Source organism: Lathyrus oleraceus, chromosome 4 (genome assembly GCF_024323335.1).
Source record: "Lathyrus oleraceus cultivar Zhongwan6 chromosome 4, CAAS_Psat_ZW6_1.0, whole genome shotgun sequence".
NCBI lineage: Eukaryota > Viridiplantae > Streptophyta > Magnoliopsida > Fabales > Fabaceae > Lathyrus > Lathyrus oleraceus.
Genome location: NC_066582.1, coordinates 453,054,651 through 453,069,392, shown reverse-complemented (window position 1 = coordinate 453,069,392; position 14,742 = coordinate 453,054,651). Strand labels below are relative to the sequence as shown.

Here is a 14,742-nt window from a genome sequence, read left to right as displayed (position 1 = left end):
ACCTTACACACACTCTTTAATGGTTCTTCGCCTACATCTCTCACCTAGCATTATTTATAGTCATGTATTTTTCCTGTTTTTGTGAATTTTTTATGAGAGAAACTCTAACTCTCACTTTGAGACGACACTATCTCGAAATTCACATAGGTGAAGTTCATATTGTATCTATTTTCTTGAGATACTTATCCTCGATAAAGAACTTCATTAAGAGTTTTGAAAAACTCAACCCTCGATATGTAATAGTCAACATTGTCACATAATGTTGCACAAACATCTAAATCAACAACTTGTTGTTACCAATTAAATCTTAGATTAAAGTTTGTTAACTTTAGATTTGGTTTTTATCGTTGTCACGACCCTTATACAAGGAGTTTCAATACCATACCTCTTGAGGTAGTTTTTACTAAGTCTCTGGCCAGTGGCATAGTAAACGGATCAGCTAAATTATAGCTTGTTTGTATATATGTCAGTGAAATGATCTCATCCTTAATTAATTTTCTCACAAAATAATGTCTAAGACCTATGTGCCTAGACTTTCCATTGTTATTTCACTGAATTCTCTTGCTATGGTGTCTTAGCTATCACAATGTATCAACACTTTCAAAACATTGTCTTTAGTCGAATGAGGAATGATTCCAGGTTGTTTTATCCTTATCCGGCCTTAAGGACTTGTGCATGATTGATTATACTACGGTCAACCACGAGATGCTTAATGCATTCGTGGAGAGATGACACTCTGAGACCTCGTCATTTCACCTCCCGCTTGGTGATATGTCTATCACACTCAACGGTGTGTCGTGTTTTCTAAATCTTCCAATCAGGGAGAGAATCCTAGATCATGAGAGGATTACCAAAGACGAGGCACTCGTGATGATGGTAGATTATCTTGGGGCTGACCCAGTGGAGGCGGATGAGGAATTGGATAGGACCAGGGGTATCATGTTAGGTTTGAATACCTGAAGCAAATATATACATTTGAGATCGAGAAAGCACATCAGGCTATAGGTGATAACGAGCAGGTGGGGCTCTACATAGCACATACTATGAGAGCATACCTGTTATATTTAGTAGAGATTGTGATTTTTATGGACAATAGTGTCACTTATCCATATATCATCTACCTATGCTACTTCGAGGATTTAGAGTAGAACCATGAGTACAACTGGGGGGGCACTTGTTTAGTCTATATTTACTCGAAGTTATGAGAGGGTCGTAGGTGGAAAACGAAGCAGGTCATCGGCAGCATCACACTACTGACAATAATATTTATTGGTCTTTTAATCTTTATGTGTCGTTTTCATTTCATCTTTACAATGTCATTACTTATGATTCGTGTGTTTCAAACTTTTCAGGCTTGGATCCTCTTCTCGCGCATCTCTGGTTGGGCGAGTGTATCGACTTACACTGAGGATATTTGCCCCGCTCAAAGGAAACCAGGGGATAAATTTGTTCAGAGTGTATCTTGACTACTTGGTTGCCGAGGACATGCACTTCAACAGCTATGTCGATTAGCGTGAGGCGCGGCCATTTGACGAGATAGTGTTATACTTTGGATGGTTGTCTTGCGGATCACGTCTAACTGCTTCTCATCTGCCCGAACGCGTCATGCGGCAGTTCAGCTACACCCAGACAATTCCTAGACACCATATTGTCTATGTTCCTCCTGCTTTGACACGTAGACAAATGGATGCCAAGTTTGATGATTATGAGAGTCATTTGGTACTAGAGGAGGTACAAAGTACCATAGCCCCGAGCGACTGGAGCTACGTGTACATTAGGTGATTCTTCAAGGTGTCACATTTGTATATGGTGCAGACTGGTCCAAGAGATCCACCTAGGTCAGCTCATCAGGAGATACTAGAAGAGGAGCAAGCACAGTTAGATCATGTTGAGGATGTCTTGCCTAGGTGTCATCGTACTGTGGAGATTGCGCAGACAGGCATTGACAGGGGTATCTTCCCTAATGGGTCTGATGTGAGGCAAATCCTAGATGCCATCATGACGGAGACACGAGGACTTTGATGTATCGGAGACAGCGTCGGAGGACAAGGGAATTGATGGCCGATGAGGCAGAGCAGACAGAAGCGATGTAGTTCGACATACACAGTAGTGCATTAATATATAGTATTAGTATTATGGATTGTATTCTATTTTGACATCGTGTTACTTTATTGTTGTTCTCGATTTTTTTTTTGCCATTTATTCGTCTTTTATTTATATGTGATATTTTTGGACCATCTAAAAAAACTTACATGAATCATTATTTGTATATCGATTATATGGTTTATATCTCATCACATAACATGGTACATAACGCCAATAAATCTTCATCTGAATACACATAAAAAAAAAAACTTTTGATTAATTTCATTATAATACATTACAGAAATGTATCTCCGACATTATTTCGTAGATGCATCTCCAAAATATTCTAACGTTCAATCAGGATTGAGTGCATCCAAAAATGCATCTCCAAAATCTATGAATATTTTAAAAATTTTTGCGTAATAGCTAAGACATATAAGGTGCATTAAAAAATCCCCATAAAAATGCCCCTAATTTTGACATATTCACCTTATATCGCAAGAGATGAGTTTGAATTTATCCTATTCACCTTATATCGCAAAAGATGAGTTTGAATTTATCTGATGATCTCTTAACAGTTATTTTAAGTTGACATGATGTTTGATTCAAAATAGAATCGTGTGCTTAATCAAAGTTAAATAAACAATAGTTGACAATCTTTAGCTTTTTAAAATAACAATGGGAATGACCAAAGCAAAAACATCAAAATATATTATTATCATTTTTCAACACAAAAAAAAACAATTCAAGGTATATGTTTAATTCATAAACTAATGATTGAATGTCTATTTTAGACAGTTTGCACCACTGATTTACAGTACAAATTCATCTGGCACTGAAGTTTCTGCAGTACTTGTTAAATGATAATTCATCTAGAAGTACAAAATATACAGAAAAAATTACTATGATAGTTGAAATTTAGAAGTTTCAAGTCTTAAAATCAAACTATAAGTGGGGGCATTTCAATTCAAGAACATTTCTCTCTTTCACAAGACTGTTATCAGAAATTGAATGGAAACCTATTTGGAACGTAAACCAGGGATATTTTTAAGACCCATCTTGCCAAGGACAAGCTTAGGAATAGCTGGAGGGCTATCAAGCCCCATGCATCGACTGAACTCATTTGCAAGCTCCACTAACCTATACTTATCTTTCCCCACTTTCTTGTTAGAGTTGTAGTAACCAAGCCATGCCTGATATGCTGCTTCTTTATTCTTCATCTCCACGTTCGATAGAGCCCTTTCCACCTGTTAACAATTTAAAATGTTAGTGCATCGTTGGAATCACAGTGAGTTTAATGAACTCGAGGTGGCATTGTAATTTTGCTAAAGCTTTAAAATTTAGCTTTTGCCAAAATCATGGTGACACACCGTGATCCTGCCAAACTCGTAGCTAATCGTTGCTCCACATATTGGTTTGTTTGTCTAAAAACTAACTAAAGTAGTAGAAGAAAATCAATAATTGTTTCCCTTGTATATCCAAGTATACCTTTTTCTTAGTATCAGGATCAACTGAAGGGACCGGAGCTTTCCCAATAGGTAAATCTTTTGCAGTAGCTAAAAAGAACTCTTCCCAAGGAGCTAGTAGCAGTATGCCCTGCCCTTCTTTTCCTCTTCGCCCCGTTCTACCTAGTCGGTGTATATATTGTTCTCTATCAGCCGGTAGACCAACCTGTTCATTGTAGAAATGGAAGAAACATGACAATTTGAAATCAATAAAAGCATTAAATAATTTGTCAAATCATAATCAAAAAGGCTTGCACTTTTAGCAAATGTTTGTATTGAGTGTCCTTACGAATATGCGTTAAACAGGACATAAATTCATATGGACACGAGCATGCTGGTAATATAGTCACAAGTGAAACAAGGAAGGAGATCCAAATATACCTGTACAACAAGAGTAACATCTGGATAATCAACTCCACGTGCAGATACATCCGAAGTAACCAAGATGAGACCCTTTGACTTCCGGAACTCATCAGAAACTCTGGTTCTATAACTCTGAGGCTTTCTTGAATGGATTTCTCTCACATTCAAGTTCAACTCCCCAAGGAGATCAGCAACAAGTCTTGTGACCATAGCGGTTGTGCAGAAAACAAGAACCTGATAAACCAATAGCTACATTACATATCCTCCAAATCCATGTAAACATGATTGTAAAAGTTAAACTTTGTTGTCAAATCACAGTTTACTAATCCAAAATACTAATCTAAACAGTTCATAGTGAAAGGACAGAGAAAAAATTAAAATACAGTTGGTTGAAGATTAGAAAGCAAACCTTGTAGTCAACATCATCTGCAATGTGCTCCTTCAGAATAGCATAGAGTAAAGGGAAATGCTTGTCTAATGGTGCAACTAAATGCATTTGGCGGACCTGAAATGATCCAAAGCACCATAAATAAAGATCCAAAAAATATGTTATATGATGGCTGTATATGCATATACACATGTAAGTATCTAATAAGTTATTACTATCATGAAATTATAAACAATTACCTGTGAATGTGTATCCTCACTACCCTCCTGAACTGTATTAATATATTCAAAATCCCTTTTCATAGCAATATGGCAGACTTGGCGCACCTTCACAATCATACGAGAATAAGCCCAATGCGCATATCTTTTATAAAGCATGAATCATCACAGCTAAAAAGGAAAGGAGTGAAAAGAAAGAAATACAAACCTCGTCGGGAATTGTTGCAGAAAACATAAGTGTCTGTCGTTGTTTAGGGATTGCAGCGATTATCTTCTCAATATCTTTGCGAAATCCCATGTCTAGTAAATGATCAGCTTCATCAAGCACCAAGGCCTTCACCCCCATAAGCCTGGATGCAAAACCAGCGGTATTTTCAACATGATCTCTAAGCCTTCCAGGTGTAGCAACAAGGATCTGTACAAAAAGCAAACAAATAAAATTCAGTCTGGAAAACTAGTTTGCTAAAGGTGGGCATGAAACCAAACTATCATAGCATGATAACAGTTTAAGCCAAGAAAATAAAAGGTGATTTTCATAGTCATTTTTTAAAATAGAAATTAACCCTTGAATATGAGTTCTGACTTTTTGTTAAAACAGTAATAAAAACAATCATAATACCCTGCATCATTATATCAGGAAGTTTTGTATTGTAGGAATAGTTCGGGAATCTTCTCGTTTGTTTGATTATTTGTCTTATCGAAATGTACAGGGATATTATTTTTGGGGGTACATAAGGATGTGCACAAGGCTTAGGCCTACATAAAATAATTTTGATGGCAAAGAAAAAGCTCTCACCTGGCAAGGATTTGCTTGCATGCGTTTCTGTTCTAAAGTAAGTCTTGTTCCTCCAATCACAACTTGAACACCTAAGGTAGGATGATACTTAAGCAGTTTAGTGGCTTCGGCAGCAGCTTGACATGCAAGTTCTCGGGTAGGACATATGACAAGAACAAAAATTGGTGGTCGCCTTTGATCACGGTCACTTGGTGGAGACTTCACAACAATTTCAATTGATGGAAGCTGAATAAAAATACTTCAAAAGTAAGTACAAACTACTAATCATCGCATACTACACAAGCAATAGAACAATTAACTAGTTTACACATCAGAGATTTTGGTGTATCATTGAAACTCAAATAAACTTCTTTTATATTCTTATGTAAAGTAAACCCTAATAATATTCTAAACAGATTTTAGATATTGTGATCAACATGTAACTTCCTTAGGTACTTCCACTGCAAACAAGTTAAACAGAAAAGGGGATACTAGTGGCTTATAGCAAACCCCGTGCCTGGAGAAAAATAGAGAGAGAAACAGAAATTTTGTATATCATAATAAAACAGAAAAAATGCAGGCCACAGAATTAAGTAAGAGATCCAATTAAGTAGATGGCTTATTTCAAAGGAAGCTTAGGTGTTTACACATTTACTGTACCTTACTTTAAGTGATGGTCAAAGTAGAAAAAAATATGAAGAAAAATGCTAGTGATGATTAACAGAGAGGCCATTAATTACTAATGCACTCAAACTAACACAAATTTAAGAGACTTACCAAAAAGGCTACTGTTTTTCCCGTGCCTGTTTTAGCCTTGGCTAGGACATCCTTACCTAGAAATGTTAATTGGAGTAAGTGCGCCATCATACATAAACAAAAGATACATGAGAATAATGTCAATCAAATCATGGAAGACGATACTTTTTTTGCTTAATATTATCAATTAGAATAGCTCATGTTTTGAAAACTGAATAATTATGTAGTTATATACTATAGCAACAAAAAATATAATCACAGGAAAAAGATCCTATCCCAAAAGCAAGGTTGGAAAAAGTGAAAGATCACAAGCACACAAAAATGACACAACATCTATGAAGAAGAACAAACCTTTAAGAATCACTGGAAGGGTTGCCTCCTGCACGACAGTCATTTTCTCATATCCAGCATCCTTGACTCCTTTCAAGGACAGTGGAGAGACTGAACACTGGTCGAATCTGCGACATCGTATCTCAAAAAATCAGACATCCAAAATACAGGAGCAAAACAATGCAGCAAACTAGGATAGGAAGGGTCAAGTACATGTCGGATTTATATAAGCACAAGGTTCGTCTCTCTCTATATATTAGTTTTATGCCTATCCTCCCTCCTCTGCAATTACACAAAACCCCCCACACCAATCTCCAAATTCAAGCCAATAATAAAGTACGCAATGCATTGTCCTATCCATCCAACATCTAAATCAACTATATAAGCAAAGAATATAGCGCTTCTCTAATATTCTTTCCCCAATTGCAGATAAAGCAACAAGCATTAAGGCAAAAAAATCTAAAAAACCGCTTATTTATGAAAACAAACACACAAACGCACCTGGATTCACTTAAATAAGAATCACTTCCACCAGGTGAAGCAGGTGTAGGAGTTGTTGTTGTTGTTGACAACCCAGTTACTTTCCCAAACAAAACACTTCTACTCTTTTCAACAATCTCCTCATCACTTTCTTCTCCTTCAATCTCATCTTCAGTTTCTTCTTCACTGATAAATTTCCCAATACTTCCCGAACCACCACCACCCTTAAACTTCCCTCCAGCCACAACCTCATCCTCATCATCACTACTATCACTCCTCAACGGAAACCTCCTTTTCGAATTCAAATTAGGTTTCCCCTTCCTAAAATCATCCCCTCTTCTCTGCCCCAAACCAGAACCCCTACTAACAACATTACTCTTCCGTGACCGGAACCCGCTATCTTTACCAGCACCGGAACCCGGCCTTATGGTCTTGGCGGAACCGCGACCGGTTTGCAAATCGTCGACCCAGTTACTAAGCTCGGCCTCGTCGTCGACGAGGCTTTTGGAAGCCATATTTCTATCTGGACGGACGGAGAAAGAGCGGGGACGAAACGCGGCGTTGCGGAGTGGGAGGTGAGAGAATTTGACGAGAGTTTGAGAGAGGAATGGAGAGTGGGGTTTCATGGGTTGGAAGTGAAGAAGACGTATTTGAGATAAGAATAGTTTTGTGGGCATGGTAATCACTGTAAGAGAAATGGGAGTTTAGAAATTGTTGTTGTTAATGTTCAGCAGAAGGAAGAAGAGGTTTTTGTAGGTTAAAGGGTTTAAGAGAGTTGTTTCATTTCATACAAGATATGATATGATGAGATATTTTTATTTGTGGGGTCTCTTTGCTTCGGGTATGATGAGTCACAAGTGTCATTATATTTTGTTTCATCAATTTAAGTTTTTCTTTCAAAGTGTTTATTTATTTATTAGAATTATTATAATTAATGGTTTTTGAAAATGAAATTGAATTATTATCAACTATAAAGTCAATTTGTTATTCAATTAGATATATAATTCATTCATAATAGCGTATATCCATTCTCTTAAAGATATCCTTAATGCTATTTCTTTTGGTTGTTCTATTATAGGTTCATTGTCTCTTTTCGGATCATTATCTTGTTATTTTACTTTATCATTATGCTTATGAGCATAAGGAATAACAATTGTTGAAGTAGAAGTACTAGTTAACTGAACTTGTATTCCCATTTGCGATTTCTTTTAAATAACTATCTTTTTTAATTAATTGTCCAAAATAACCATACTTTCAAATAAAATATCAAATTAACCATGTTTCAAACAAAAAACAAATCGCTGGCAAAAGTAGTAGCCACTCTGAATGGTATATGCATTTATTTTTGTACATAGGTGTCATGCATGCTGACGAATATTTATTGAATGCGTCAGTGGCATGCGCCACATGCAATGGCTACTGTATTGTTTATGTTTTTTTTTAATTTTAATCATTGTAACAATAAAACAATTTAAGATAATATAGAAAATTAAAAATATTTTATAATATTATTTGATAAAATTGAATTGCATAACGACACAATAGAAAATCAATAACTCGATCGATCGTAACGCCCCCAGTTTCACAACCTGGTCCATTCGCTTGCTTTCGAGGTCTCACACGATTCCCTTGAGGTGTTTGAGGTCTCCTAGTATTGGTCTGAGGCAAAGGTGGTTGGTGCGAGAGTCCTGGCATGTCTACCAAATCTTCGACCATATATCCCCAGGAGCTGACGGTGTCATAGGTGACGCTGTCGTAATCGAGTTTGATGTCCATGTTGTCCTAGTTGGATCGTGGTGGTTGGGTTACGTGTGGACGGGATGACTGGTTGAATTATGACATTGAATCATTTTGGAAACAAAGCAATGGTTCTTGTGGTGTTTGAAAGGCATGTGGTGGTTGGATGCTTTGGCGATGTGATATTTGGGTGCTTTGACGATGTGATGTTTGGGTGCTTTGGTGGTGTAATATTTGTGTGGGCACTGAGCGGGGGCTATGGTGGGAAGGGGTGGAATCATATGCATCATCCAAGCTATAGTAAGATATGGTGGGAGCATATGGTTGTTGGTGGTATGGGTCATGCTCTTGGTTTTGTGTTTGGGTGTGTGGCATGAATTGGTTGCAGGGTTGGGTGTTTGTGGGTTCGTGGTCATGTTCGATTGGTGGTTATGTGTATCTGGTACTGTGATGTTGTGAGGTTGGTCTTTGGGTTTGGGTGGGTTGACATTTGGGTTTGGTAATGGTGTGGGTGTTAGGCGGGGGTTTGTTGTTGGATGTATGATGTTGAAGCTCGTTGGCGTGGGTCGATCAAATACCCCGGGCCAGACACAAATTGTGGTGTTGTAACCGATATATTCCAATTCAAATAATTTTGAGTTGGTCTAGCATGTTATGTGATAGGTTCGTTTAAGATGTGTCATGTGAGGTATATATAGAAAACCTTAAACAATGTAGTTGTCACTGTATGTGGCGCATGCTTCTAGAGGATGCATGCATGCACCACATGCAGTGGCGCATATATTAAGCATTCTCTAGCACGCATGACGCCTATGTACAAAAAATGCATGCATGCGCCATTTAGAGTGGCTACTCCTCTTTCCAGCAAACTAAATTTCTAGGTGTACTGGGTTCATACAAAGTCTCAAATAAGTTATGACATCTTCTACTGAAGCTTTCATTCGATTGTCCATTTAGACAAACTTTCATTTTGGTTTATTCATGTGTTATATTTGTCGTACCTTTTGTTGACTTTTTAGTGTTATTTCCGGTTTTGCTCTGATATTGTAACATCGGGTTTATTTTTTAACTAATTACTTATGTTATGTTTCAAATTAAAATTCCACATTTAGAATTAAAGTTGAATGTTTTGTCAATGTGACACCCTTGTTTTTATCTTTATATTTCCTGAAATGTTTAATAAATTATGCTTGGGGTTTAGGTTATTACATAGTTGGTATCAATTTTAGGTCAGTTCATCCGACCTTAGGTGTTAAGAACGTATAATACCCTTGCACACAACATGGATGTTAACCATATCAGTGTTGTTTTTCCCTGTAACCACTATTTGCTTTACTATTGAACTGGTTAACTTGTTTATGGTTGGTCGTGCAGGAAGAAATTGTTGGAAGAAACGAGCGTGTGATTGTTGGTGCTCTCGAAGCAATGGCCCATGTGTTGGACCAAGCTAATGAAGCTTTGCATGCTAATCATAACTATAATGGAGGATCTGATGAGTTTCGTGGAGTGGGAAAATTCCAGAAGAATAACCTGCATATATTCAAGGGAAGGTATGATCCTAAAGATGCCCAGACTTGGATTCAGAAAATTAAGAAAATTTGCAGAGTCATGGCGTGTGTCGATGCTCAAAAAGTGTTATTTGGACCTCACATGTTGTCTGAAGAAGTTGAGCACTGGTGGGAGAATACCCGTTAAAGATTATAAGTTGTTGGCATTGCTATTACTTGGAATAATTCAAGGAGTTTTTGGACAAGTATTTTCTCGCTGATGTTTGTAACCGTAAGGAGATTGAGTTTCTAGAGATGAAGCAGGGTAACATGTATGTGGCTGACTATGCAGCCAAGTTTGAGGAGATACTCGGGTATTTTACTTACTATAATGGTGTAGATGCTGAAGGTTCCAAGTGTGTGAAGTTTGAAAATGGTTTGCATCCGGAGATCAAGGAATTTATTAGATATTATGAAATTCGCCGCTTCTCAATGTTGGTTAACAAGTGCGGGATTTTTTATGAAGACAACAAATCAAGATCTACTCACTATAAGAGTGTGAATAAGAATAAGTTTTCCAATCAAAATCGTGGCAAGTCGTATGCAAACCCAAGTGCCAAAGGAAATCAGAAAGTTGCGATCGGGAGTGGAAATAATGGGGGAGGTACTTTGTTTTCTCCGAGATATGGAAGTTGTGGTAAGCTAGGTCATTGTGTCCTGAATGCAAAAATATTGCTCCAACCTATTTCAATTGTGGAGAGAAGGGTCACATCAACACCTATTTCCAGAAACCGAAGAGAGAACCAGGTGTAGGTTAGAATGCTCAAGCCAAAGGGAAAGTCTTTGCTCTTAATGGTGCAGAAATCTCAAGATCGAATAATTTGATTTGAGGTATATTCTTCATAAATGGTCTCTTTTATTATTATCGTTGATACGAGTGCGACACATTCGTTCATATCACATGATTGTATTCTCATGTTAAATTTGGTAGTGTCACTTATGAAAGGTAATATGGTCATTGATACCTCAGCCAATGGTTTTGTAACCACTTTGTTAGTTTGTCTCAATTGTCCTATATCTATTTATGGTGAAGATTTTGGAGTTGACTTTATCTGTTTACCTCTAAGTCAACTAGATGTTATTATGGGAATGAACTAGTTAGATTTCAACCATGTTCACATAAACTGTTTTGAAAATGTATGGTGTTTCCTGAGTCAGAGGAGAGAAATATTCGATATTTTTATCCGCCAACCAAGTAGAGATGTCCTTGAAACAGGATGATGAAGTGTTTATGATGTTCTTTTCTCTAAAAGTAAAGAGTGAAACTGCAATTGTTAATTTCCCTATTGTGTGCAAGTTCCCAGATGTTTTCCCTGATGATATTGGTGATTTTCCTCCTGATCGCGAAGTCGAATTCGAACTAAATTTAGTACCTGGTACTAGACTTATATATATGGCATCATACCAAATGTATGCATCAGAACTAATAGAGTTGAATAAGCAGTTAGAATATCTGTTAGATAAGAAGTTTGTCAGTCCTAGTGTATCATCGTGGGGAGCTCTAGTGTTGTTGGTTAATAATAAAGATGGGAGCCTGAGATTGTGTGTGGATTATCGAAAGTTGAATAAGGTAACTATTAATAATCGGTACCCTCTTATGTGAATTGATGACCTCGTGGATCAATTAGTAGTAGCTCGTGTATTTAGTAATGGCATACCCCCAAAATTCGTCTTACTTCTTTTTTTACCTAGCTTACGGCTTTGTTCATCTTTATGCATTTAAGAAGCATCGTATCATTCATCGTGCATATGTAGGTTTCATTCATTTTATCTGTTGGTGTAAGCCCTAGAGGCCAATACTTTTGGTACTTGTATCGAATTATTTATTAATAATAAAAGGCTTTTTCTTTATTATGTTTGTTTAATAAAGTCCCTAGAATAGCTAGTTCGTTTAATGTATCAAGTGTGACTTAATCATGAGATCACATTAAACATAAGGACACTATTCTTAAAGTATCCATAGTCGAGCTTTATTGTGAAGTGGGATAACATTAAAGCATTAAGACTATTATATATATAGACTGATGATCACATCTCATGGATCATGGATAAGGAGTTATCAAGTCTTAAACATAGGTATGAATATTAAGAGTAATATTTATACTTGATTGACCCGCTATGAGAATACTATATAGAATGTTATGCAAAGTGTCATAAGTTATTCTCATGGTGATAATGGTGTATACCACCCTTCGACCTGAAACCACTATGGACCCTAGATGTAGAGCCGAGTGCCTTATTGTAGATCAAACGTTGTTCGTAACTGGATGACCATAAAGACAGTTGATGGGTACTCCATGAAGCATGCTGAGGGACATGAGTGACCTAGATGGAATTTGCCCATCCTGCGTAATATGATAAATGTCTATGGGCCCAATATTGAACTGGATAAGGATGACACGGTCTATGCCTTGTGTTCAATATAAACATAAGGGCAAAAGGGTAATTGCACACATAAGTATTATCACAAAAGGATTTGTCAGATCACATGACATTTTCATGTCTTGGGTAGCAGTGATGTGTTGCTAGATACCTCTCATTGTTTATTATGTTAAATATGTGATTTAATATAATTGTCAATGCCGCAAAAACCTACAGGGTTACACACAAAAGGACGGATTGATGAGAGATAGAGTAACTAAGAAACACCGTAAGGTACAGTTCACTTAAGTAAATTGTAGAACATCGTAAGGTACGGTGTACTTAAGTAGAATACGAAATATGGTAAGGTACCACGCGCTTAAGTGATTTTGGCATATTATAAGATATGGGCCACATACACTTAAGTGGGATTTTTAGCTTACAGCTCACATAAGTGGTTCTATAAGTAGAACCCTTGTGCAGAAGCATTTGTGCAGTCGCAATTTCATTTCTCTCTCTCTCTCTCACTCAAAGTCTTCATTCGTAGCAGCTAGCACCGAGATTGAAGGAATCTGTTCGTGTGGACTGAGTAGAGGCGTTGTCATCGTTCAACGTTTGTGATCGCTCCGTAGATCTGTATCAAAGGCTTCAATCGCCACAAGAGGTAACGATTCTATCACTGATCATGCCCATTCGTAAGGATCACTAAAGGAGAATTTTTTAAAATTCCGCTGCATTTTGGATCACCCTTCTCCTTCATTATCTGCATACATTATATATTTTAGTATTTCATCTTCATTTGCAACAATTGGTACATTCTGATGTTTATGGTCCATTAAAGGTAAAATCCTTTAGTGGTGTACTTTATTTTGTTACCTTTACTGATGATTACTCTAGGAAACTATGGCTTTATGCCTTGAAGACAAAAGACCAAGTGTTGGAAAAATTCAAAGAGCTTCATGCTTTGGTTGAGAGGCAGACATGTGAGAAGCTAAAATGTGTTTGTTCAGACAATGATGGAGATTACGATGGACCATTTGATTCTTATTGCAAGCATCATGGTATGGCATATGAAAAGACTTCTCCTAAAACTCCTCAATTGAATGGTTTAGAATATAGGATGAATCAAACACTAATTGAGAGAGTAAGGTGTATGCTCTCTGAATCTAAGTTGCCTAATCATTATTGGGGCAAGGCATTTTACACGGCAGTGCATGTTCTTAATCTCACTCCTACTATTTCTTTGAATAGTAAAGTTCCAAACAAAATTTGGTTTAGAAATAATGTCAAGTATGATCCTTTGAGAGTTTTTGGTTGTAAGGCTTTTGTGCATATTCCAAAGGATGGAAGATCCAAGTTGGATGCAAATTCAAAATAATGTATCTCCATCAGCTATGGGCAAGATGAGTTTGGTTACAGGTTATATGATCCTGTAAGGAAGAAGCTTATTTGAAGTCGGGTGTGGTGTTTATGGAAGACCAAACTATTAAAGACATTGATATGGTAGAGAAGGCTACACCCAAAAAAGATATCAGTTTGCATAATGTTGATCCAGTTTGGTTACCTAGTCATAATTTGGATGCTATTGGTGGTGATAATCACAATGGTGAGCCATATGATTATGTTGATGATCAACAACTTGGAGATAAGGTAAATATTCCAACTAATGATGGTGAAGGGGAGAGCGATATGTCAGAAGATGAGAATCTTGGTAAAGCTCCAGAATCATCTCAAGTTCAACTTAGGAGGTCTAACAGGCATAGACAACCTTCTACAAGGTATAATTCTGACGAGTATGTGACCTTGACGGATGAGGGTGAACCCGAGTGTTTTCAAGAGGCCGCGGAAAGTGATGAAAATCATAAGTGGATGGATGCAATGCATGATGATATAAAATCATTGCATGACAATCACACTTATGATTTAATGAAGCTGCCTAAAGACAAAATGGATTTGGAAAACATATGGATTTAGAGTTAAACATGAGAGTAACTCTAAGTTTCCAAGATATAAAGCCAGATTAATGGTGAAAGGTTTTTGACAAAGAAAGGATGTTGATTTTAATGATATTTTCTCACCTGTTGTAAAGATGTCATCAATTAGAAAGTGTTCAGTTTGGTTGATACTCTTGATTTAGAGGTTGAGCAAATGGATATGAAAAAAAAAATCCTTCATGGTGATTTAAAGGAAGTGATCT

At 37.0% G+C, this 14,742-nt stretch overlaps 1 protein-coding gene across 1 annotated transcript; it reads right to left on the bottom strand.

The window, feature by feature from the left end:
• Positions 1 to 2,823: 2,823 nt before the first annotated feature.
• LOC127076071 (DEAD-box ATP-dependent RNA helicase 31) lies at positions 2,824 to 7,700 on the bottom strand. The gene is made up of 10 exons (XM_051017622.1): positions 6,922 to 7,700; positions 6,442 to 6,548; positions 6,112 to 6,167; positions 5,356 to 5,580; positions 4,768 to 4,974; positions 4,581 to 4,667; positions 4,363 to 4,458; positions 3,972 to 4,187; positions 3,574 to 3,756; positions 2,824 to 3,332 (listed from the first exon to the last, which is right to left on the bottom strand). The coding sequence occupies exons 1-10, from the start codon at positions 7,575 to 7,577 to the stop codon at positions 3,105 to 3,107; spliced, it is 2,061 nt and encodes a 686-aa protein (XP_050873579.1). The 5' UTR covers positions 7,578 to 7,700; the 3' UTR covers positions 2,824 to 3,104.
• Between the last annotated feature and the right edge of the window lie 7,042 nt (positions 7,701 to 14,742).